The sequence below is a fragment of the Vipera ursinii genome (assembly GCF_947247035.1).
Source record: "Vipera ursinii genome assembly, chromosome: 7".
Lineage (NCBI taxonomy): Eukaryota > Metazoa > Chordata > Lepidosauria > Squamata > Viperidae > Vipera > Vipera ursinii.
The window spans coordinates 38,807,284-38,833,674 of record NC_139521.1 but is presented as its reverse complement, the minus strand read 5'-3'; the positions used below and the strand labels follow the sequence as shown (position 1 = coordinate 38,833,674).

General features: G+C 36.8%; 1 protein-coding gene across 1 annotated transcript in view; it reads right to left on the bottom strand.

Annotated features, from left to right (window-relative positions):
• SYNPO2 (synaptopodin 2) overlaps positions 1-26,391 on the bottom strand; it is a gene marked incomplete at its 5' end in the record, with an annotated part of 93,475 nt that overhangs the window by 2,318 nt on the left and 64,766 nt on the right. The window contains 3 exons of the mRNA XM_083367358.1: positions 10,758-12,994; positions 18,057-18,835; positions 20,480-20,631. Of these exons, the coding sequence (XP_083223484.1) occupies positions 10,758-12,994; positions 18,057-18,835; positions 20,480-20,631 (3,168 nt within the window). The remainder of the gene's footprint in view (positions 1-10,757; positions 12,995-18,056; positions 18,836-20,479; positions 20,632-26,391) is intronic.

Genomic DNA, 26,391 nt, shown 5'->3' with positions numbered 1-26,391 from the left:
ACTAACTAGAGTAGTGGAAGGTTTAAAAAGAATATCAAGATTTTCCTAAATATTTTCCTGCTGATAAGCATTTTCTAATACAGGATTCCCCAACCCCTGTCCATGGACCAGCACTGCACCGCAGCATGCCAGAAACTAGGCTGTGCGAACAAGCGATACTCCATCCATGGGATGCAGGCAGCATGCGATACCATGCCCCTTCTGGTCCACAGAAAAACTTTTTCCACGGAACCGGTCCCTGGTGCTTAAAAGGTTGGGAGGGTCGCTGTTCTAATATAATATTTCTAAATAAAAAATTGCATCCAACTTGCCTTTTGTGATTGTTTCAATGCCCTGAAAAATCTGCTCTAATGTTCTTTTTTTTATGCTGTTATATAAGCAGCCCTGAAATAGAAGCACTTATTTCCAGCTTATTAATGTACCCCAGCTTCAGAAAACCATCAAGGAATTCTCATTCTGGTATGATGTCCCATACCAAGATTTGTATCTTCATTGCTGATCTAGTTTTTGGACTACTGCAATGCTCTCTACATGGGGCTGCCCTTGAGGACTACTTGGAGGCTTCAGCTGGTGCAGAATGCAGCCGCGCGAGTGGTGGTGGGGGTTTCCCGATACTCCCATGTAACACCTCTACTCCGCGAGCTGCATTGGCTTCTGGTTGCCCTCCGGGTAAGATTCAAGGTGCTGGTAATGACCTATAAAGCCCTAAATGGCATGGGTCCGGATTACTTACGGGAGCACCTGCTGCCGGCATCAACTTCCCTTCGTCCAGTGCGCTCCCACAGAGAGGGCCTCCTTAGGGTGATGTCGGTCAAAGAGTGTCGACTGGTGACCCCCAGGGGGAGGGCGTTCTCTGTGGGCGCACCAGACCTTTGGAACTGTTTACCGGTTGAGCTCTGGATGGCTCCCGATCTTCACTCCTTCCGACGTGACCTAAAAACATACTTATTTGAACAAGCCGGCCTGGTCTGATGGGTTTGGGGTATTTTAATATTATTGTATTAATTTTATTGGAATTGGGCTGCATTATTTATTTTTTTTTAACTTTTGTATATTGTATTTTTATTGTATTTGCCCTGTACACCGCCCTGAGTCCTTTGGGAGAAGGACGGTATAGAAATTAAATTAAAATAAATAAAAATAAAAAATAAATAATAACTGAAGAAAATTCTCTTAGCGGGGAATGCATACTTGAAAGAAAGAATTGTCTTATAAATAATGGCAACAATCCTTGTAAATCAGGTTATTGGAATGAGATCTCAGCAAAGGATCAAAAGGGTAAACAAATGCCTAGCACCAGAATAGTCACATAGTAATTCTACCTTACCCAAAAATAGTAGCATGCTTTACAAAAATTAGCTGCATTTCTTCATCCTGTTCAAACTGATTATAAAAGGCAAAATCGGCAAAAATGGGCAACTTTATGAATTATTAGAAATATTAAAATAAATAAGTCAGCAAAGGCTAATACAATTAAGATAGCTTGCTTTCATAGCTTTGTTTAGTCCAGGGGTAGGCAACCTTGGCTCTTTTATGACTCATGGACTTCAACTCCCAGAATTCCTGAGCCAGCATGGCTCAGCTTGGAAACCTCTCCGTTTTCCCTCAGCGTGGCTGGCTCAGGAATTCTGGGAGTTGAAGTCCATGAGTCATAAAAGAGCCAAGGTTGCCTGCCCCTGGTTTAGTCCATAGACATAAAGTAGAATAGTGGCCATACTTTAGTAGTTTTCTATGAGAGAACCTTGGCCTTCTCAATGCTTCTTTCTCCATGGTTAAAAAATGGTTCTCTTAAAATAATAATACTACATCAAATCCAAACCCAATAGCTGTTCTTAAATAAAATGAAAAGGAATTATCAATTTCAATCCATGGTTTATTATTCAGGTTTTTCTCTATGATCCATAGTTAAGCTTAACCACAGCCTTCAGTTTGATAGAATAAAAAAAATGTGTCTAATTAATGGGTGTAAACATTTAGAGATACTGAAAGGAGGAGAGAGAAAATGGAAACACAAAACCTGAAGCTTATACATGTGAACCCAACACGGATTAACACTAGACTTACATTGAATTATGCCATTGCTAATTTAAAAGAGCACAAGCTTCCCACTTGTAATAAATGCATTTCATAATAGTTCAGTATTACTCACTTGAATTCTGTTGTTTAAAAACAAGTAACAGTCTAGGTTGTACAATAAAAGACATTCAGCATTGCCACCTTCTGGAAACCAGCAATAATATCTCACAAGAATGAATTACTTAGAACAAAATGCTAAAGAATTTTGCAAATGGGTGCAATTATTTTTGGTCAGAAATTAATTGGCATATTATGTCAATTAAAGTATATATTAAGGCTGGTATAGTTCTTTCACTATTTTTTTAAAAAAAGTCTTCTGCAACGATGATTCACAAGACACAGAGGCATACACTGAAAGAATAGAGTCAGTCTCATATTTCTTAGAATTATATGGTTGCATAAAACAGTCTTGAAACATTTCATAGAAAATGATCTTGTAGTATTTTTGCCAGCACCAGCACCATTGTCTGATATCCTGGCATTCTAACGTTTTTAGAATATACTGGGAGATTTTTCTTTGAAAGGCCTGAACAGCTGAGCATCTCTGTAATTCAGAGAGCTCATTAGGGTTAGGGAATGGATATATATGGAAGAAATTCTCTCTTGAGGGCCATCTTTCTCTTTCAAAGTTTGCTCTTCCCTTTGTCTGCAAAGAGACTGCTGTACAGTATTTGCAAGACCTGATGGAGAAATGTCCACACAGTACACACATATAGGTTCCCAGGTAGAAAGAGCTACATTTCTCCTAGATTTTATTGTGCCCTCTAGGAATTATGGGGATTTAAATCTAAAACACAATACTACTATGATAGGGAATAAAATACATACTGCTATGCAAAAATATATGGAATTTCTGACATTTTGCACATTTCAATCTATAACTAACTTATTCAAAATAGTGGAATTTCTTTTTAAAACATTTGCCTATACCATTTAAAACCAGAATGTGGTACAAACATCAACTAATTTGAATTCAACCAATCCAAACCACCAAAAATATATTTATTACATAATTTAATATTTAGTAAGTAATAGTAGGCTTCTTTAGTAACATAGCTGAATATATCTGATTGTTCCATTTAACAAATTGATGTTCACCTTTGATTTATTTATTTCATTTTTTCTTCCCACTGATATATCTATCTTCAAAAGTCTTCTAAAAACTATGAAACTATTTTGGAGACGGATGGCTGATAGACATTTTATTTATTCCAAAGACTACCTAAAAAGTATAGCTTCTTCCATCTATCCTCCCTCCCTTTCTTCCTATTTGAATTAGACTCCTAATATGACACATTAAATCAGGGCTTTTCAACCAGTGGTACGGGTACCACCTGTGGTACATTGGCACCTGGCAGGTGGTACACAAACATCCTAGAAAAGTGGTAGCGGGAGAGGGGAATGAGCTGAACCAGTGGCAGCACCGCACAAGCCTGAGTGAGAGATAGCTGGAGCTGCAGGGCTGTCAGGGCTCAGCGGAAGCGCCAGGATCAGTGCTTCTTCAGTGCTGTCAGGGGTCAGCGGAAGAGCCAGGATCAGCGCCAGGATCCAGCTGGAGCTCGGCGCTGATCCTGGCACTTCTGAGCCCAGAAGAAGCACCGATCAGCTGAAATGTTTCAGCATCTCCAGGGTCTTGTGATTTACATTCAGATGCTTGGCAACTGATTCATATTTGTGATGGTCCCAGTGACCCAGGGTCATGTGAAGTGATCAAAACCTGCTGCAACCACCCAGCAGATGGGGGTGGGGAATAAAAACCAAACACCCCACCCCACCCCCACTGCCAATCCTCAACAGAAATGCTCACAACAATGAAAACCTTGGACAGGAGCAAAAGCGCTGCCGGGCGGTCAGGCAGGTGTCTTGCTCGGCTGTGGCTTGGGGGGCACTTTTTTCAGTGCCATTGTAACTTCAAACAGTCACTAAGCTAACTGATCTAAGTCGAGGACTACGTGTACTTCATCAATTTTTTTCCCCTTTTTTTTGGTCATCAAGTTTTTGACACCTTGCTAGGCGGCTGGTGGTACTTGGATGATGCCATATTCTAAAAGTGGTACAATGGGTGAAAAGGTTGAAAAGCCCTGCATTAAATCATTTTAACCTTTTAACCTTTTCTTTTCTTCCTGTTGCAACTCTAATCTAGATTAGCATTCTCTATATCTTCACATTAACAGAATATAAATCTGTTAAATAAATAAATAGATAAATAAATAAAATAAATATAATCTTCTTTTGCTTCACTCTATTCTCTTTTTAAAGAATGCCCTTGAACAAACAAATCTATCCACACATTTACCTTTGTAATTTCCATTAGAATGCTTTTCTCTTTTGTTTCTTTCATTTCTGGTGAAAAGTATATCTGGTGATTTTCAGATGTTTTAGTCAATTATTTTGGATACAGCAATCTTCTTATTACCATACTACTTGTGGTAATAGTAGCATTTACTTACAAGTATTAGGGAATTTGGTGACATCTCATGACTGTTTATGCCTTCACAACAGAAAAGTATATTAGGATTACCATAGTTTAGATGATTCTAAAGGGGTTGGAAAAGTATGGAAGACTATGAGGGCACCATACCACTGAATTAAATTGCTATAATTTCTCTGTTATTTAACATTGCCTTTTTACAATGAGAGGATTATTTTGGAAAAGTGCACCATGAATATATTCTAACTGTATCGTCCAATTAAATATGTTATAGATCAGAAGTCCCCAACCCTTGGTCCATAGACCGGTTGAAAATAGGGCAGCGCAAGCAGCAGGCAAGCATGTGAAGCTTCATTTGCATATGTGCAGGACATAGTTAGTGCATGGAAAATCATTCCCCCCCCTGCCACTGCCACTGGTCCCTGGAGCCAGAAAGTTTGGGGACTGCTGCTATAGAAGGTAAAGGTAAATGTTTCTCTGAGCCAGTCATTTCTGATTCAAGGGGGCAGTGCTCATCTCCATTTCTTAGCTGAGGGAGCCACAATTGTCCGAAGACATTTCCATGGTCATGTAGTCAGCATGACTATACACCAAGGTGCATGGAATGCTGTTACCTTCCCACCAAAGTGGTACCTATTTATCTACTCTCATTTGCATGCTTTTAAACTGCTAGGTGGACAGGAGCTGAGGCAAGTAATGGGTGCTCACCCCATTGCATGGCACTTGAATCTCAAACCTGGGCTGTCAATTTTCCAGCTAACAAGCTCAGCTATTAGCCATCACTTCCCCTCCTCTGCTATATGCTATAGAAGAGTAGGGAAATTTGAAAAAAAGATGATACGTTTCGAACACATACAGTAAAGGCACTTTCTGAGTTCAGTAAACCCAAAGGTGCTTTTTCAAAAGGCAACTGAACTTTCTTGGTTTTTTTCCTTGAAAATATTTAACTTCTCATACAAGAAGCTTCTTCAGTTCAGTTCTTGCTCTAAAGCTTTCCTGCTTCCTTAGTGAGAACCTATACAAAGCACTTATTTCACAAGCTCATATTTGTCAGAGACTGCAACATGAATGTAGGGACTGCAAGAATTTGATGAGGGTGGCTATTTGGTATATGTGCATGCTTAAATGTTATTAATTTCCTCCACAACCACTTTTTGTAGGCCATTCTGCCAATTGGTGGTCTATTCCAAATTGGTAATAAATTTGTGAAATAGGAAAGAGACACTACTGAAGAAGGAGCTCTGGTAGGTAAAACACCGACTGCTTTGTGACTATAAATGTCCTTTCACAACATTCATTCTTATCATTCAGCATAATATCCAACTCCCATCTCATAGGTTATCCTTATGTCACACCAGCTTTTGGAAGAGCAGGATGAAATATATATTTCTGCGTTTAACACTTGAGGCTTAATCATGATTTGGAGCATGAAAATTATTATGTACAGAATACTTTTGACACAGCAAGAGTGGCAAAATTCCATGAGGTTTAATAGTTTCCACAACTCTCCAAAGTTTTGTGTCCCTTATCTTATTTGCTGGCTTCTTAATGTGTTTCTTTTCTAATGAAATTGCCCCAAAACATGGGTACTTCAAAAAGAAAACAAAGCATGGCAATTCCTTGACAATTCAGACTAGTTTGAGAATATTCTACAAAACCTTAAGTCATGATTTCTATTTTTCCTTGAGACTTCTGTGCCTTTCAATAAGAATGACAGTTAGTGCTTATTGGAGTTGTGGTTAGGAGTGATAGTAATTGGTTTATTTAATCAGTAGGAACAGATACCATTCATTGAAGTCACTCACACTACTCAGCAGCTGGCTATGGCTTTCAGTCATTCCTGTCCTTAGGCCATATTTGACCAAGAGGCGAGAGGCACTGTATTCTATTACCAATCCCCTTTGGGAACTATTCCCTGTGAAGTAAAATATGAGAAGCATTCTAAACCTCTCTCCAACTCAGAAAGAGAACATGCTTTCCCAGTGCCATAGCAATATGTAGGGGACCATGGTAGAGTTTCCAGAAAATACTTTTTAAAAGTAAACATTGAAGTGACACAGTGTACAAATCCACAACAGTATGTCTTCTTAAATAAATGTTGTAGGTGGTTATTTTGAAAAGAGCATTTAATAATTGTTAAATGCTCTTTTCAAAATAACCACCTACAACATTTATTTAACAGTATGTCTTCTTAAATAAATGTTGTAGGTGGTTATTTTGAAAAGAGCATTTAATAATTGTAAGTGTATTACTCTTCTTTAGGAGAGAAATTATTATACGAGACACCTTTATACAGAAGCTATCTTTGATTGAAACAAATATGTTCAACAAGTTAAAACTATTTAATTTGCAGACTTCCTCATGCTATGTTGTGTATGGTTCCAAGTCATGTCAGAATCGTAATTTTCAATAACTTGGTCGGTTAAAGGGCAGTGAGGGGATGGGAGCCAGGGTTAAAAAAAATCAAGGCAGTGGTCATAATCCTTTTGTATATTTCTTCATATCACACACAAGAAAGGAGTGGAGCTTTGGTTATAAGATCATGACTGCTGTCTTCACTTTTTTGGCATACCCTGGCTCAGTCCCACTTTCAAGCCTCAAAGCATTCATTAATCTACTTCAGAAAACATAGATTTCAATAAAAAGCAATTCATGCTAACACATTACACCTTTTTTAAATAAATAAGATCAGACCCCTGTGTCTACATTAAAATTTCCACGTGCATATTCACAGGATCCCACCCTATCAGTTCAATTCATAATTCAATTCTGACAGATATGATAAGAGCCATTCACCATACTCAAAGCTGAGGAATTCTATAGGGAAGAGCTTGAGAAGAAGAACATCAGGAATATGGAATTATAGAATAATAGAAGATACATAGAAGCAGAATAACCACCCTTGGGAGGATAATCCACTGAAACAGAATGACATTATAGCCAAAACTGGGAAATTATTCTGATTATTTCCTTTATCTATCATTCGGCAGAAAGATACAAGACTATAATGTTACTCTACACTAGTTTGCTAGTGGTAATATAGTTAAGGGGCAGATTCAAGAATATGGATTAAGTAGAGTTATTGATCTACTTTAATGCAGTATTCTAAGTTATTTTAGGAAAGGAAGCAAATATGAAAGAAAGGAAAGGTAATATTTTAAAATTGCAGGTAAATATTTGTGAAATGAAAGAAAAATAAAAATGAAGAAAGGAACAGTTTTAATGTTAGAGGAAAAATACAGCAAGTTGCAATTGGAAAATGAACAGAAAGATCTCAAGAAGATTAAAAGATTGGTACCATATAATCTTAGATTGTATTGAAAAGAATCCTCTGAATACATTTCTGTGCAGATTGTTGATTTATTAAAAAAATTAAACAATCACCCTTGACTTCCAATATTGGCTAATTCAGATAAAATAATTTATCTAAAGCCAAGTAGCACTTGGAACACCAGACAGGTCCTATGGTAATTAAGATAAATACTTGATCAATATATTTAAGACCATGGTGCTAGTCCAGCAGTTTGTTTATGCAATATAGATAAAGATATGTATTGTCAAGGAATGCTTGATCTGCATATATGAAATCTTAAATCTCTTCCAAACGCATAACACTATAAGGCACATTTCACATCTTTTTCCTTTTTAAATTTGTCCTTCAACATGCACAAATTTCCAACCTTACAAAGACAAAAAAACCCATCTATATTATAGAGGAAATGCTCTTCTCACTTGTCTTGTGTCCATAATTCCACAGTCTGCAGCAATCTGTTCATATAATCTATTCTATGGCTTCTCTTACATTTTTCTTTTTAAACATAATGTCATGCCACAATGGTGGAAATGGAAACCACGAAATTATATTTTGCTTTATGTTTCTGTGTGTCAGGGCATACACTGTCTACAAAGACATTTTAATTATGATTATTGGTAAAGGTGAGTAGGTGCATGTATATGATTCACAATCATTTATATTTTAGTAATATTGAATCAGAAGCTTCTGAAATTAATTTCATATCATTCTTTTAATGGCTGAACAAATTACCATAATATGTCTCTTTCTTGAGTTGTCCTAGCCAAGTGGTTATTGTGAACGGAGTAACAGGCAGAGCACAAATTCATTTCACTTTCAAAGAAATCCAAGGAGTCAAGAATTTTTAGTGGATTATTGACAGCAGAGGTCCTTGGCATCTCCAATTAACAGGACAAAGTAGCAGTGTTGACAAAGGTCTCAACCTGAGTTTCAGAGTCAAAATAGACAACATCAGTCTTGATGGAAACTGTGCAGTTCCCAAAGCAGACTTCATCAGTAGTAGGTGCCTTTACATAAAATCTTATTATTCAACTGTTTCACCATATTTATAGCTTACCTCAAACTAAGAATAGAATTTCCATAGATTTAAATTAATTCATACTATTTAGGCACAATCCTAAGGACAATATTCTGAGGGTAAATTCCTCAGACAATAGTAGGAATTACTTTGTAAAAGACATAGGATTATGCTATTAGTTTGTTGTACTAGTTTAACTAATTATTAGCAAACACATTCAGTGAAAGAACAGGAAAAGGCCATCAATTAGTTACTTCTTAACCAACTTTGTGAATATGGGTTAAACTCATCTGAGTGCATTGATCTGTAAATATCCACCTACAAATTGAAACATTCCTGGACATAAAAATATTGTCCATTTGTATCCAAAGACTGAAATAAGGAGGTATAATCTTAGCAGAAGATGGCATGGTAACAGTGTCTTGATCCTCCTGGTCCACCACATATTAATTAAAAGCAGAGTGAAAACAAGAATATAGTGAAAAGAAATACAAGTGAAAGAAGCAAGATCAGAAAGTCCCAAGTGAAAACAAGAATGTGCCCCAGTGATCAGCAATGAGGTCAGGAGTCAAGCCATATCATATTTCAATCAGGTTTTTGGCACATCACTATTCTGGTTGCAAAACTGATATGCAGGGATATGTCCTTTCAGATTTTAGTCACTCTGCTTTCACAATGACATATTGCACCATTTCCAAAGCTGTAGAAGCCAGCTTATCTTCTTGGCTCTTCAAGAGTTCTAATTAATTTTTCTAATGACAGTCAAAGAACCACGCTAATGTCGAAGAGATCAACGTTGTTTAAAAAGGGAAACAGACTAAGCTTCTTTCCCTAATGTCTTTCTTTTTCCAAGACTTGCTATAATCTTCCTTAAAAGATACTTATAGTTCCAAGAAGAGAGAATCAGAGGTAATTCATGATAATGTGCCATATTTAAACTACCCCGAGGGCCCCCTTGTGTGAAAGTATTACAACTGAACAAAAAAAAAGCAACCTATCTGTGCTAACATACACAAATTATCTTATGGGGATAGGAATTATATGAAACACAGCCTTATTATCTGAGTGTTTACATAAGGCTTAATTTACATAGGAATATTCTCAAAATCATGTACTTTACCTGGTCTATCTGTAATCTTAGCTAAGAATCAAGGAATTTCCGCTTTGAGTTTACAATTTTACATATTCAACTTTTGATTGTGGGAACACAAAAAGAAAATTATACATTCCCACACTCATACAGTAGATGCAATACAAAAAGTTAACAATATAACTTACCCCATTATAATGAGGAGGCTTAAGAGAATTTTTATAAGGTTTCAATTGCAGAATTGGGTCAAATCTGTGTTGTATACAAACTATATTCATGAGTGATAATATTTCCATTTTCCAGAAATAATTGGTTGGCTATATTCAGGCTGCTGGATTAGCATATTTTCCTTCCCTAAGAGTAAAACCTGGTGAAAACTGTGTTCTAATTGATAAAATGCAGGAACAAAATCCATTGACTATGTCTGTATCAAAGCACTAATGCCTAATATACTACTTACTTAATACTAGTACATGACTGTTATAGAATATCCTATGTGCCAGCTTGGATAATAGTAATATAATTATTTTATTCATAAATGCATACAATTTTTGCAATTTAATATTCATTTTAATTCATGTAAAATAATTGACGTATGCACAGTTACCTGAAATAATTATCACTGAATTTATTATATCACGGTAAATGTGCATAAATTTTCAGGCTTAAGCCTTTTTTGGACCCAATTTTATGTGATATATTTGAAAATTATTAAGTAAACTAAGGATCATTTTGGGTGTCAGGTTACGATTACAAAGAATTCAGGCAAACAAAGTGAACAGTGAGTTGTATCTATATTTTACTCTTCAATAGCTGTCGGTTTCCACACCTGTGCTGTGACACCAACTTTCTTGGCTGAGAATTTTGGCCTGGGAACAGAGAATACAGGAGATGCTTCTGGTTCTTGCTTCAAAAATGTAGGACAGCCCGTTGATGTATAGGACTCAATTACAGGACTAGAAGCATTTGATGGGAAGAATGGTTGTGAATTGTAGGCTGGTACAGAATATACTGAAGAAGCTTGAACATTAGAGGGAGAATCAGCATTGAGTACTCTTGATGGTAGAGCTTGTTTCAAGGCAGACACTGAATCAATCTTGGACAGATGTTTGGGAAGGAGATTTTCCTTAGTATCAGATGGAGCTTGAAAAGTAAATAAAGATGCATTAAGCTGGTATGGCTGATGCTTCATCACTTCTAAGGAGCTTAGTGGTTTCTTAGGTTTTTTCTTAGTAGTTTTGGTAGGTCCAGGATGTTTTGACTGAGGTTTGGTAGCAGCAAGAGGATAAGATGGAGACTGGATGGGATTATAAGCCACAGGGGGTGGTGCTCGAACATTTGATGAATATTTCCAAGATGCTGGTAATGATGGAGTTGGGGATGAAACCCGGGGCCGATTGGCTTGCACAGTTTCTGAGTCTACTACATACTTTTCCATCCGTGATTGCCTTTTAGCAAAGAGTTGAGCCCCCTTACCACTCAATGCTGGGGGCATCTCAAAAGCTGGCCCCATTCCACCAGCAAGAACAGCATTTCCTAATGGAGTGAGAGGTGTTGTTTTAGGGGTATAATTTTGGTGGGATGATGAAACTTGAGCCCCCTTAAAGGAAGACTCCAGATTAAGAGTATTAGGAGGCTGTGGAGGTTGAGAAGGTTGTGGAGGGGGATAAGCTGGTTGTGCTACTTTGATGACTGCTGGACTTACTACTTCTGGAGATTTTGGAACTGGAAAGATGGGAGCTTGAGTAACAGCCACAACTGGAGGTGACCAGACTGGTGAAATAGGTGTTGCGGTAGTAGGAGAAACCTTTACTGAGGGTTTGGGAGCAACTGGGGGTGGGATCTTTTGTTTGGCTGCCTGGATTTGCATAAAATTGCAGGCCTCTGCTCCCAAGCTGAGGTAGTCTTCTTCAGGACCTGATTCAAAGCCACCAGTACCAGGTTTTTTGCCTTCTGTATTCTGTACGAGGGACAAAAGAGCAGGATTTGGACTCATTTTGGGAGCTTCTTTAAATGTAAACATAGGCTTTGCAGTGCTTCTTCTCTTGGCCTCCTGTAATATTCCAGTTCTTATTGCGGGCACAGCAATCCGTTCATCCCTGGATGCAATCTGCTCTGTTGATTCTGTTGGAGACCACAATGTTGACTGATTCATGCTTGTGGCCATTGGAGTCAAAACAGTTCTATATAATGTTTCAGGTGGTGGACTGACTGAAGTATAAGGAGGTGGGGCAGGTAGCTCAGAGGGAAGACTAACCATGCTTCTCGGGGGTGAAAATGGAACTGCTGCTCTGTTCTGAACACCAGGGAAAGGTTTGGCTGTTTTGTTCGAAGTAGGCGAGCTAACAGCTTCTGGAGGTGGATATATCATATTTATCTCTGGGAGAACCCTGATGCCATTTTGCTGAATGGTTGTCCTAGGATTATGGTTCATTTCTATGTAGCTTTTGCTTATATGGCTTTTCTGCATTCTGGCAGATTCTTCTTGTTTTGCCTGATAAAAGGAAGAACCCATATTTTGGGTCATCTCTGTTGAAGTGGCCTCTCGATGTGCCTCAATTCTATGCATACCCTGCATCTTCATTGCTTCCTGTTCAGCAGTGACCTGGTCTACTCTTTGACGTCTTTTGGCAAACATGAGTGCCCCTTTGCCCTTGGTCTCTGGAAGCAGCTGTGACATCTCGTCCCCACGTTTGGGTTTTTTTTCAATCTCAAGTAGTCCAGTATCCCAATCAAATGTCACAATCCGTTCTTCTTTATCCAGGTCAGAGAAGAAATCTTCATCAATTTCTGACTCACTTGTGCCAAATAAAGTTACCTCAAAAGTGTTCTCCTTCTCACCTTCTTCACCCTCGTCTTCTTCACCTTCGTCTTCGTAACGTTCTAGTTCCCCAGTGCCGTAACTAACTAAAGTATATTTTCTGGCCCTTTGGCGACGTTTCTTAAACATCAACACTCCTTTGGACTTGGGATTTGGAGCTGCTGTCAGTAAGAGAGCAATACTTTTGCATTTAGACTTAGCTTCCTTCACCTGCTTCTCTGACAGGCTTTCACTCCTTCTCAGCCCTGTAGGAAAAGAATAAGGAACATATTTTAGTGGATAACATGACAACAATTTTAACAATAGCTATTTGGATTATAAGGTTGTAATGCAAATATTTCTTTCTTTAGCGTCTGAATCCTCTTCCCTACAGAGAAAGTGCAGGCAGGGCATCTTTTCCCACAGTTGCAACCATGACCATTCCATAGCAAGCATTCCTTCATTAGTGAAATTCTTTGATTAATCTTTTCTTCTCACAGATTTGTTATCTCAACTTTCACAAACTTTTGATATTATATATCAACACATAAAGAAGCAGATATATGGACAAAGTAAGGTAGAAGATAAATAAGTGGGACTTATTTTTTTATGCTGGATATTAACTTGGACATGCAGCACTTTGAGAGGTTTTAGGATTTAGATATACTAATTCAGACAAGACCAATTTCTGCAATAATAAATAATTCATACAGGATTTTTTTTTGTTGAAACATTATCTGGACAGAAATAAAGTATATGCAATGTATATATTTGTCCATTGTCCATTATGTAACGGAGTATATTTTTTTAAATATAATAATCACGTTAAAGTAAATTTTGATGAATTAGTTGTAGCATAGAATATATTTCTTTCTGAAAGGTGTTGTTTTTTCTTGAGGCATCATTCCTGGATACCTCAAGATGCCTTAATGTAGTACTAGTTTTCCTTCCTTCCTTCCAACTTTGGACTAGTAGGCTCTAGGATGAATGAGTTTTTTTTCTTGTTCTGTGCTTTATTAGAATTTGATTTTTTTTATTTTTTAAATTAAAATTAAAATATTTTTATTTAATTTATTTTGTTCCTTTGAGTTGATTTTTTGACTCCTAGAAACTTCCTGGACCAGCCCCTGCAGTTTTATGGCAAGATTTTAGAAGTGGTTTACCACTGCCTGCTTCCTAGGGTTGAGAGAGAGGGACTGGCCCAAGGTCACCCACCCAGAAGTGATGCATTGGAGTTCTTTTTAAAGGAGAAGAAACCTACACTGCTCTCCATGAAATTACACTGTTTAATTATTGTCTATCACCAACCTATGAGTAAAAGGGAGCAGAATGTAATAAATCTCTTCTAGCTCAATATTCAAGATAATGCACATCCAGGCAGAGACTTCAGAGGCAATAACTTCAATATACTGTTAGATCAGACCACAACATATAGATTCTAAGTGGTAACCGTGGGACTTAAAGTGTGTGTGAGTGAGCGTGTATATGAATTCCCAAAATAAAGTATGACTATTTTATGCCATTCCTAACCAATAATATAAAAATAACCCTTGGTTATTTGGGATTTGGAATTGTGAGAACATGTGGGAACTCTCACAATTTTGCAGGATTTGGAGAGGCAATATGTTTGTGTGTATGTATGTATAAAATTCATAAAAATCAGTCCTGTGAGAATAATCAGCCTCAAGGGACCAGTTTATCAAAATGCTACCTATCACCTCCTCTCTGCTTACCTGTCCTCATTTTCTAGACACTGTGCTACTTTTTTTTTTGAATGAAGAACTGGACTGTGGCCATCCACAATTTAAAAATTCTTATGGGCATGATGTATATCATAGAGGCATTCTTCAAATGATCCTGAAACTGGCATATTTGCATACTCCCCTTCTTTTAATTTTTAAATAGTATGAAATATCTAAAAGGTCAGGAGGGAAAAGGAAGCTTGCTAACACCAAAGATTACACACTAGGTCTCTAGGTGACATGTTGAGGTCTCCAGACCTAGAGCAAGGAAATGACAGCACGCAATGGATCCTTCGCCATTTAGTCTGGCATTTTCTTTAGACTCTAGAGAGAATAATTTAGCCAATGTGTATTCTTAGAATGAACAGTATGTCCCTATCAGGAACATATTCTGAAATACCAGATGGTTGACAATGGCAAACTGGAAGACATGTAAACCAATAGATGATTTATTTTCATAAAATTTATTTGTTTTATTTATTTTCATTTATTTTCATAAGCAATACATTTTATTTTTTTCTCTTGTTTTATTGAATAATTGCTATCTGGTTTGAAATGCAATGTCCATGTTGAGCATTCAGGACAACAGGTCACAAATTTATATAGATAGCTGGATAAAGTCTCATGAAGGCAGGCTATACACTATATAGGCTACAGACTATATATATATATATATATATATATATATATATATATATATATATATATATATATATATATATATATATATATATATATATATATATATATATATATATATATATCATGGCCAAGCTGTGATGTGATGTTCATTGAAATGAAAAGATCAGATTCAAAGGGACCAAGCAGATCTGGCTTATAGAATGTATTACTAATGAAGTGCAGATAGTACAAGAAACCATTGGCTAGCTTACTATCAAACTGTCTGAAAGTAACCATGAAAGTAATTTAAATTAAGGGCAAATCAAGGCTGAAAAATAAGTTGATGTATTATTGGAGTCCAAGTAGGAATGAACATACAAAGAGGGTTTATGTCTGTGTAGCTTTTCATAACATGTAACAAATCATGTTTGCAATTGGTTTTAAAAGCAATTCATTATAAAACAGAGTAGCCTACTTAGTCCAGTTTCAAATACAATCCCAAAATATTATGAAAACCTATTTTTGATTCCCTTTGCTCCTCAAAAGTCAGACTTGTACAAATATTTAGCATGTTTTCTAACACATTTATTTTTAAATGAGAACACAAATCTGAGCAAATGTTTTATCAGTGCAATCTGATTATGGATTGGGAATATACCTGACTAAGAAAGTTTAAAGCTAAACTAATTTGGAACAAAAATACTAAACAATAGAGTTTATAATCTAAAATGAACATAAATTTTATATACAATTAGGCTGCTAATAACATTTTTAAGAGCTGAAGATGATAGAAACCTGTGTTTATCTTGAAACAACTGCTACAAGTTGCTCATATTATGTTTATCATAAGATAAATTACTCTTTTTTAATCTTCATTGCCTGTTATATTACATTTTCACATTTTAGCACAAGTATCACTCATTCTGCAATGCAAATATATTTGTCCAAATATTAGGAAATAGAAACTAAGCTCTAATTTTATGTGAACTACACAGAATCAGTCCTATGGATAGGAACGTACTTTTGAGAACACATACATAGGATTGGCTCATAGAATTCACACATATTTGGCAAAAAATAAAGGATGCAGATAATAGCAATGCATTAGAGAGACATTAGAGAACTATCAATATATATAATTATATAATTTTTTTTGAGAAATGTTAGTCTAACTGCATACGTTTTTGTTGTAAGTAGCTCTGCCAGAGTGATAAAGTGTGGGATGGTTATTTATTTGATTTTATGCCACAAAACATGTAGATGCTCTGTTGTTTTATTCAACTGTAGGCTGCTCAAGAGTTAGACTGAGCTTAGAAACATAAAATGGCACTAGCACCACCCCAACCAGTTAGGCTATTTTGGAATTTGAGATCTCTTCCATGGTACTGAAATTGAAATAATAATACATTATAGGTAACAAATTGCTGTTGCTTTATCAGAGTCAAAACCTAGATGTCCTAATAGTTGCCTCTCAGTTTGCTATTTTACCTCAGGCTCCATAAAGCATCTCTATTGTTACGTTGCTGTGTTGTAGATATGCTTGTCAATAGCCATATAAATGTACTCTCATAACCGCTTACAAAGTGTCCTTGAAACGGTAGTGTAAGGGCTTCCTAAATTAATTTGTGACATGGAAATCTATTTTTAGAAGGAATGGATTTCTTTTCTCTTTTCACGTTAAGTGTTGAAATCCTAAACACAGTCAAACTAAAGTATCTCCGCATATCAGATGAAAAATATTAGTATGGTTGCTTTGTTCTACTCATTTCTCTTTAAAGTAATGATGTAATTTGTCAAGCAAAAGTATGCCAAAATGCCAAGGATGTGTGCTCTTCCTTTATATATCATTTAATATGATATAAATATGTGGATCGCATATGGACACTTTAGGTCTAAGCAACCATTTAATCCCCAGGTTACTACAAATGGCTGTTGTCCTAAAAATATACATACGGAGGAATTTGCAATGGATGAAGATGCCTAACCTGGCAGGCTCGGTTAAGATAGCTCAGGGCTAGAGTATGTCATCATGCCTTGGCCATTTTGCAATGAAATCCCTTGATGGAATTCTTGAAATAGTCAGAAATGATTGCCCAGATGCCAACAATAGAATTGAATAAACAAGCAGATGCTTTGACAAGATATATTTCGAGTTAGTCTTCTCAAATTTTATTACTGTTTGGTCCTCAGGTTACTTCCAACTGCAGTCTTTGCCTAGATTTTGCATTGATTTCCAGGTATAAGAAGCAAAAGGAATAGTAAGTTCACTTTACAAACTAGGGAAGCTTTGCAAAACTGAAAGGATCATATAACTAGCCAAAAATACACATGCTAGTGTCTGTCAAAGCAACTTTCAGCAAGCATCATCAAACCTCACTTCTTGGGCCTTTCCTTTCCTTTCCTTTCCTTTCCTTTCCTTTCCTTTCCTTTCCTTTCCTTTCCTTTCCTTCCCTTTCCTTTCCTTTCCTTTCCTTTCCTTTCCTTTCCTTTCCTTTCCTTTCCTTTCCTTTCCTTTCCTTTCCTTCCCTTTCATATGAAATGTAGCTTTTCTTTCTTGTTTTCTTCTGGGATTTTTTTAAAAGTTAACTTTTAAGCCCTTCTTAAATTATCTAGTAGACTTTTGATACAAACATATCCAGAAGAAGAAAGTTAGTAATCAACATCTCAGACACCAACAGCTTTGTATTCCAAAATGTGCTCTCCAGTTAGGGTTACAAAACATATTGTCTGCTTGTTATCATTTATTTTAGCGGAGTTTGCAAAAACAGTTTTAAAACATGAATAAAGAAACGGCAGTTGTTTAAAGAAGAGAGAGAAAGAAGAAAAGGAAGACATATTTAGGTAATTCCTCTTTGAAATATTTATTGCTACTAAGCAGATGGTTGCAACTGTTCTCTGCCAGATTGCCTTTCACAAAGTATAACCCTCGTGCTCTGCCACCCTAGTTTAGCCACACTGTACTTACTGGCGTGCCTTGCCCGGTGTTTGTGAGGTCTGCTGGGTTCCTTTTCAGAGGGCTGTTCGTCTTCCCCCTGCTCTGTGCCTTCTGATGAGATTCCAAAGGAGACCACAGAAGGAGGTGCTTCTGACTGCCCTCCTTCCACTTGAGACTCTACACACCCCTTTTCAGCCAGAGACCTGGATGCTTCTTTTGCCTGGTCAGAACAGTCCAGAATCACTTCCACCTTAGTGAGAGAGGGTTCCTTTCTCTCACCTTCATGAGTTGCTTGGAACTCTTTGCCACCAAAAATCTGGACTATCTTGCCTGTCCACTGGGCAGAAGGCTCTTTTACCCAGCTAGTCGCTTCTTGTGTTAGGACCGATCCTGTTTCCAGAGGCTTGCTCTCTTGGACCTCCACAACAGTCAGACCAGACCCAGCGCTGCTGCTTTTATTCCTGTCAGGTGAAAAGGACAACTGTAACTCAACTGTAGAGCCAGGCCTGCCCCCAGAGACGGCAGACGCCTCCGTGCAGTGTACTTTAGGGGCTTCGATCACTTTGGGAAGGATTTTGTAGCAGGGGATTATTTCTTGCTTCGCCCCAGAAAAATCCACAATAGTTTGCTCTGTGTTTGTTGGGAGTGTTTCCTCAGTTGGCACTATGATCTGCAATTCCTGGTGGGGACTTGGCTTTGTTGTTCTGATTTGTAGGGTGGTGCTTTCTTTATATTCCTTATCTTTAATGTCAGTGAGGTTTTCATTTTCTAGTTCAGGACTTAAAGTTTCATTTGTCCCATTGGAGAATCTGCAAATATACAAATATACAACAAAGTGTGCAAAATTTGATATTCATGACCTGGAAAACTATTTTACATATTAGTATTACTGGTATATATAGAAAACAAGCCAGTTTAGTGTAGTGGTTAAAGCATCAGGCTAAACCTGGGAGGCTGCACTGTAATGGCTAACATAAATAAGATGTGGAAAAGAAGATATATCGATATAAATGAAGTCCTGTGATTGCAGCTGGTTTTCATCGCATTGTGCTACTTGGATAATCAATGCTTGTGCTCCACACATATACAAAATAAATTCATAAACATTTCCTTGTAAAAAGGAAGACTGGTGATAAGCCAGATAATTGTTAATATTTATTGGTAGATTGCGTTCTTGGATTGTATATGTGCAGGGAAATGTACAGTATAATGAGACTAATGAGAGAGAGGGGTGGGGGTGGGTGGGAGGAGAGACAGAGAGACAGAGACTGGATTTTGAAAACCTTTATGTTTATGTATATATATGGACTTATTTGCTCTACAGTCTCACTATCACACACACACAGAGACACACAAAATCTGGTACTTATTGGAATCCAAGAACTGTAATTTAGAAGAGAAAACCAGAAAGTCTTCATATACAATACATTACCTAATGATTAGCTGCTATATTTGCATTAATAAATGTTGCATTATAGAAATACCATATATCTCTACAAACCTGATTTTAAGGAATTTAAATTCTATATACTGAAATATAATTACTTAGAATAAAACTACATACAGTAATAAGATATGGAAAAACATTAATCTGATTAATCATTGCTCAACTTGCAATGACACATAACCTGACATTTATTTATTTATTTATTTATTTATTTATTTATTTATTTATTTATTTATTTATTTACTTATTGCCCACCTCAAACCATAAAAATGAATAACAAAAGATAACCTAATTCTTTTGATCCCATGTACGGGGTGGGTGGGTTGTTATTTAGATTCTGAAAATTGCCTGGTCTAGCACATATAACCTTGCAAATTACATAAACTATTTTGACATTTTACTTCTTTTCAATCTCAAACAATTTTATGTTACAACTGGTAGCACAATCAGTCTTGCCCGTGTTTACTCAAAAGCCATTTGCCAGATTTAAGGCTACAAGCTCAATTCTTTTAATTAATTATCATTTCATTATTCATGTAAGCAAGTTTGCTCTAACAAACATGTAGATAACAAATCATTGTGGTAAGTGAATTTATACTAGCATTAGCAAAAAAAACCCAACTGTATATTCTATAAACTTCCATGAGGCCCTACATCACTTTTTCTCTGAAAACAATAAACTAAAAAATTATTACTGTCTTGGGTGATGGTGCAGCAAGTCAAGGAAACAGAACTCATACCAGCAATTTTGTGTTGAAATTCTTTTCCCAGTGTGTTTCTGGACTCAGTTCAAAAGGATTGTGACCAGCTACTTAGGAATCTGCTTACAAACACCTGAACTTTCCTGGGCATTAAGATCTGTTAAATTCACAATCTAAAAATCACCTCTAAGCAAGATGGGCGGCATATAACTTTCACAATAAAATAAAATAAAATAATTTAAAGAAAGTGATTCATGAGGCTGTGCTCTCTATCAGGATAAGAAATAAATCTGAATTTCTTTTACCTTTTGATAAGCATTTGAAGAGTGTCAGTCAGGCCTTCCATCAGAACAAGAACTTCAGAATAAGTTAACTCAGCACAAGGGTTGCCATTGATAGATATCACTTCATCCCCTTCACATAATCCAGCCTTGGATGCTTTGCTGTTATTTCGAATCTAAAAGATATTTGAAATAAAAAAAATGAAATCATTATTCATCAACCAGTTTCTTTGGCTTATTTAGGGAAAACAGACTTGTCAAAACATCTGAGTTGGTGTTTTTCTTTATAGTGAGGAAATAGATGCCTTATACATTTTTAATCCATCAAAATACTTTGTAACAATTATTAGTTTCAAATTTAGATATTTGTACAGATTTTTTTTAACAAACCAGGAATCTCAGAAACTATTTCAGCACTGGACTATGTTTTCTCCTGCATTCAAAATGCTAATGAGAGATTTGGCATGTAAATGGACAGCTGAGTCAATTAGTTCATTAGCATAATATTACTTCAATATATATTTAAATTTAGCTACATATAAGAAGGCTGGGAGGATGGACTATGAAGCCAACTCGTCATTCACACAGTATATAAGTCTCACCATTGCAGGTTAAAGAGAAATATAAATGTTAATATCAAGCTACAAAGAATGCTCATGCTATGACAGACATGTTGCTTCTTTGCTTGCCAACAGACCCATGGGGGAAGGGTGTGGGTGATGGAATGCACAGGTGGATTCTAACCACATGGGAATCAAGGTCATTCAAGGAATGTTATTGTGAGCAGAGACTTCTCATAACAACCTTCCGAAGACTAATTGGACAATGTGACCTGGACTGTCAGGGGGGAGGGAAGATTTTACTGTTTTTACTTATTATTCTGGCACCATATTGCCAGAACTGGTTTTCTATTCATCAGTGCTGATATGATATACTCAATAAAGTTTTGCATTAGAAATTGGAATGTCTCAGCTGTGTTTACTTCGTTGGTATCATTAGTCAGAACTTTAACAGTTAATGTAAAGGAATAATTGAATATTTGAATATCACTTCAATAGTACAGTAGGAATATCTGCAACCAGCTTTTTTCCCCATCTCTAAATGCAGTTCATGAAATCAACAGAGATTTTTTTTTCCAAATGTGACATCTCCTGCCCTACCAATATTCAACATTCGTGCAGATTTGCTAAGCATGAGTCATACTGAGCTGCATTAAAAATAACTTTAAAATCCAAACTCTTGGCTCATTGGAAACCCAGCTGCTACACAGACAGGGTTAGACATAGTTTGGAATTTTAGTAGAATTAAAAAGATACAAAGCATTTCCATCTTAAATGAGACCTAAAATGTTTTATGGGTTCCAAGACCTACATTAAAATCTACATTCTTGTACAGTTTAATAATAAAATAGTATAATATTTTGATATGAGCTGCAGTATTACAAAAGCACATAAGCACTAGATATATTATCAAATATGGGCATGCATAATTGCAAAGACTTGGAGTCTGAAGAGTTTGAAGAGCACCTAGCAGTGCAGTAACCCAGGCATAATAAAAATAACAGTTTCAATGATTAAAGAACTTTGAATTGCTATACCCTCTTAGTATCCTATATGTGATGCTGCTTTACTCAGTAAGTCATACTCTAGGCTTTAATAGGGAGAGAACTTTTGTGCATACAGTTCCATGAATACAGGAACTCTGGAAAATTTGGACAATGAATATTGGTGATAAATGTATAGGCAAGCAAGAACAACAATGAGGAATGGAAATATGTAGAGGTATGGTAAGAGGTAAGATCTAAATATTTGCACAATTTATGGCATTGCACATTGCACATAATAAGATGGCATATCTGAAACGATGTACGGTGGAGTTAGGGTTCATGAATATGCATAATTGATTACACTATAACTTACTTAATAAAAAATAAAACATAATAATTGCATTCTCCAGAGGGAAACCATTAGTTCATCCTGTCCATTGTTGTCAAACCTAATTGGATTTCACAGAAGAGATTCATCAGGAAGGTTATGCAATGCTTCAAAATTTCTATGAAAGAGGTGCTTTTGAAGGTGCAAAAGTATATAGCATCTATCTGTGACATACTAAAACTATGTTTGTTTCCAGGAAGTAACCACATGGACTTTTTTTATCAGACATGGTTGCTTTAATAAACTACTTTTGCTAAGTAGTGTGGTCATGTGACACAGTGCTTTATGACTATATTACTTAGTGATTGCAATTCCAGTCCCAATTGTGTGTGTGTGTGCATGCACATGTGAGTCTATACCCACACATACACACACGCACAAACACAGGTACACATACACACATACATACACACAGAAAGACATACACAGAAAGTTAAATGAAATAATAAGGAAAGGTACTACTTGGGATAGACTAAGTCTTAATTCATAAATGAAGTGTTGCTTTCTACAATGGAATGTTTGTTGTTGTTAACTGCAAAGTCATGTCCGACCCATTGCAACCCCATGGACAATGTTCCTCCAGGCCTTCCTGTCCTCTGCCATCTTCTGGAGTCCATTTAAGCTCACGCCTACTGCTTCAGTGACTCCATCCAGCCATCTCATTCTCTGTCGTCCCCTTCTTTTATTGCCCTCAATCTTTCCCAGCATTAGGCTCTTCTCCAGTGAGTCCTTCCTTCTCATTAGGTGGCCAAAGTATTTGAGTTTTAGCTTCAGGATCTGGCCTTCTAAAGAGCAGTCAGGGTTGATCTCCTCTAGGACTGACCGGTTTGATCGCCTTACAGTCCAAGGGACTCGCAGGAGTCTTCTCCAGCAACAATGGAATGTTAGTAAAATGTATATTTCAACAAGAGCCTTATAAAAGTAATTTCTTCTATTCCTTGCAATCTGTAAACATCATCCATAACAGAAGAAGCTAACACCATTTAATAGTTGGTTAAACATAAACTTGATATTGAAGAACATAAAAAACCTAAAAAGTCATAAGCCAGTTGAAGGATGAGGTTATTGCAGTGTTCATTGTATCAGCTCATTTTTTGATATCAGGTATACCTTCCAGAATATTGAATTCTGTTAAGATTTTTGTTTCCACTGTACAACTTTCCTATGGTGACCATTGTGGCAGTTGGGTCCATTTCAACTTGGTTAAAAACTACAATTCATTTTCATACCATTTTACCACCTTCACACTGTTTTTCAGTCAGACCTTGGCTAAGCATGCTTTAAGCTCCTATGAACCCGTCCTTCAAAGAAACTGCAAATCATAAGTCTCTTGAGAACAATTCCAAATTAGTAATCCTTGGCATTATTGTGGGCCATTCATCTTAATTGTTTAAAATACCAGGCGTTCATTGGGACAATAACAAAGCTCTCTCTGTAGCTTTTTGCTCCTTCCATAAAAGATAAACATTTACAAATATGGTGTGGTATGCTGTGAATGTGTTTCTTTGAGCAAATACATAAACATTCATGCTGCCTTGGAAAAAGCAAACTTTGGAACTGTTTGATATCAGCTGCTATTAAATAGAATAGCCGTTGCTTGGAACATCAATACAATTTGTTCCAATTTTGCACCTTTCTTCTAGTATTGCATTGTATAATTTCTAGCTAGCATGGCATTTGACTGAAAACCCCTATAGTCAGAGACACTGCATACTATTCCAGTATGATTTTAAATAGCCCTATATTTAAATGGCCAACGTGATAATAGATGGTAATGTATTAGTATTTGTGCTCTTACAACAGAGAAGTATGCATACATTACAAAATAATGAATATTATATTAAAGGAACATATCCCTCTATAACATGATGTAAGGAAGGAACAAATGTTGTAGAACCAGTTTGGTCTAGTGGTTAAGACACCAGGACAGAAACCAAGAAATGGTGAGTTCTAGTCCTACCTTAGCCATGAAAGGGTGACCTTGGATCATGCTGGGTGACCTTGGACCATCTCTCAGCCCAACCCACCTCACGGGGCTGTTTTTGTGTGGAAAACAGAAAGAGGAAAGTGCTTTGCATATGTTTGCTGCCTTGACTTATTTATTAGTAAAAACAATAAAGGTGGGATAAAAATAAATGAAATAAGGAGAATATGCAAGTTTCTATATCCCATATAATTAAAGATTATGATGTAAGGCTGGTTTTAAGCAATTTCCCCATCCTTGTACCCTCTGAATCTGATAGATTATAACTCCTAATAATCTTCATCAAACAGGACACTGTAAACAAAAATTCTACTATGATTGAAAAGGTAAATCCACAGGCCTGAATTCTCTATTTCCCACTTAATCTCCCCTCCCTCCCTCCCTCCCTCCCTCCCTCCCTCCCTCCCTCTCTTTCTTTCTTTCTTTCTTTCTTTCTTTCTTTCTTTCTTTCTTTCTTTCTTTCTTTCTTTCTTTCTTTCTTCCTTCCTTCCTTCCTTCCTTCCTTCCTTCCTTCCTTCCTTCCTTCCTTTCTTTCTTTCTTTCTTTCTTTCTTTCTTTCTTTCTTTCTTTCTTTCTTTCTTTCCTTTCTTTCTCTGCAGAGAAAGCAAAAGCTCAGCAGGAAGTATTTGGATGATTACATAAGACTTTTATACTTCAGGGCCCTAAACTTTGATCCAATAGTTTGTATTTGATAGCACCGCTTAATGAGAGTTGTCTGAAAACACCAAGTTATAAAAAGATACTTTAAAAGGACAACCTCAAACTGACTTCCTTCCAGTTTTATGAATTTTGACTCCCAGAATGTCCCGCCCATCATAACCATCACTGAGATTTCTAGGAGTTGAAGTCATGAACATCTGGAAGGCCACCAGATTAGAGAAGGATTTTTAAAAGTATGTTTTTATTTACCGTATTTATTAAATGTATCATATCATTACCCACAGTGATTCTGGATCTAGATGAAACAAAACTTTTCATAATAATGATGAGGATCTTTAATTCACCACAGTAGCTATGCAAGGAGTATATCAACATTTTGTTTTAGCCTCTTTTTTAACAGAATTCTGGAGAAGACAAATTCCTTTAATTTAAGATACCATTATCTTTCTATGCTAGATCCCTTTTGACAAGTAGGATACTTTTTTGTGTATCTTAAAATATCCTGATGTTAGATATGTCTAGACAACAGATGCCTACTAGAACCTTTCAAAGGCTTCTTCTTTTCCTCTGTTGCAGGGAATGTTGTTCCCCATGAAAGGTGAGTATCAGAAGATAAGGTTTTCTTTTTAACATCTTCGGTGAGTCACAGAGTATTGCACAGGAATATGTTCCGTTAATCCAAGACCAAATCATATGGAACATACTGTCTCTTCTTCTTGAGATTACAATATTTTCTTCTGTAGTCCATCTTGTAATCAGAGCCTGACCTATGAATAGGCATAATGGTATATTGTTGTTGTTGTTGTTGTTAGTTGCGAAGTCGTGTCCGACCCATCGCGACCCTATGGACAATGTTCCTCCAGGCCTTCCTGTCCTCTACCAGGACTGAGGCCATTTAGGCTCACGCCTACTGCTTCAGTGACTCCATCCAGCCACCTCATCCCTCTGTCGTCCCCTTCTTCTATTGCCCTCAACCTTTCCCAGCATTAGGCTCTTCTCCAGGGAGTCCTTCCTTCTCATTAGGTGGCCAAAGTATTTGAGTTTTAAGTTCAGGATCTGGCCTTCTAAAGAGCAGTCAGGGTTGATCTCCTCTAGGACTGACCGGTTTGATCGCCTTGCAGTCCAAGGGACTCGCAGGAGTCTTCTCCAGCACCATAGTTCAAAGGCTTCAATTCTTTGGTGCTCAGCCTTTCTTATGGTCCAGCTTTCACAGCCATACATTGCAACTGGGAAGACCATAGCCTTGACTATACACACTTTTGTTGACAGGGTGATGTCTCTGCTTTTTAGTGTGCTGTCTAGATTTGCCATGGCTTTCCTCCCCAGAAGCAAGCGTCTTTTAATTTCTTGGCTACAGT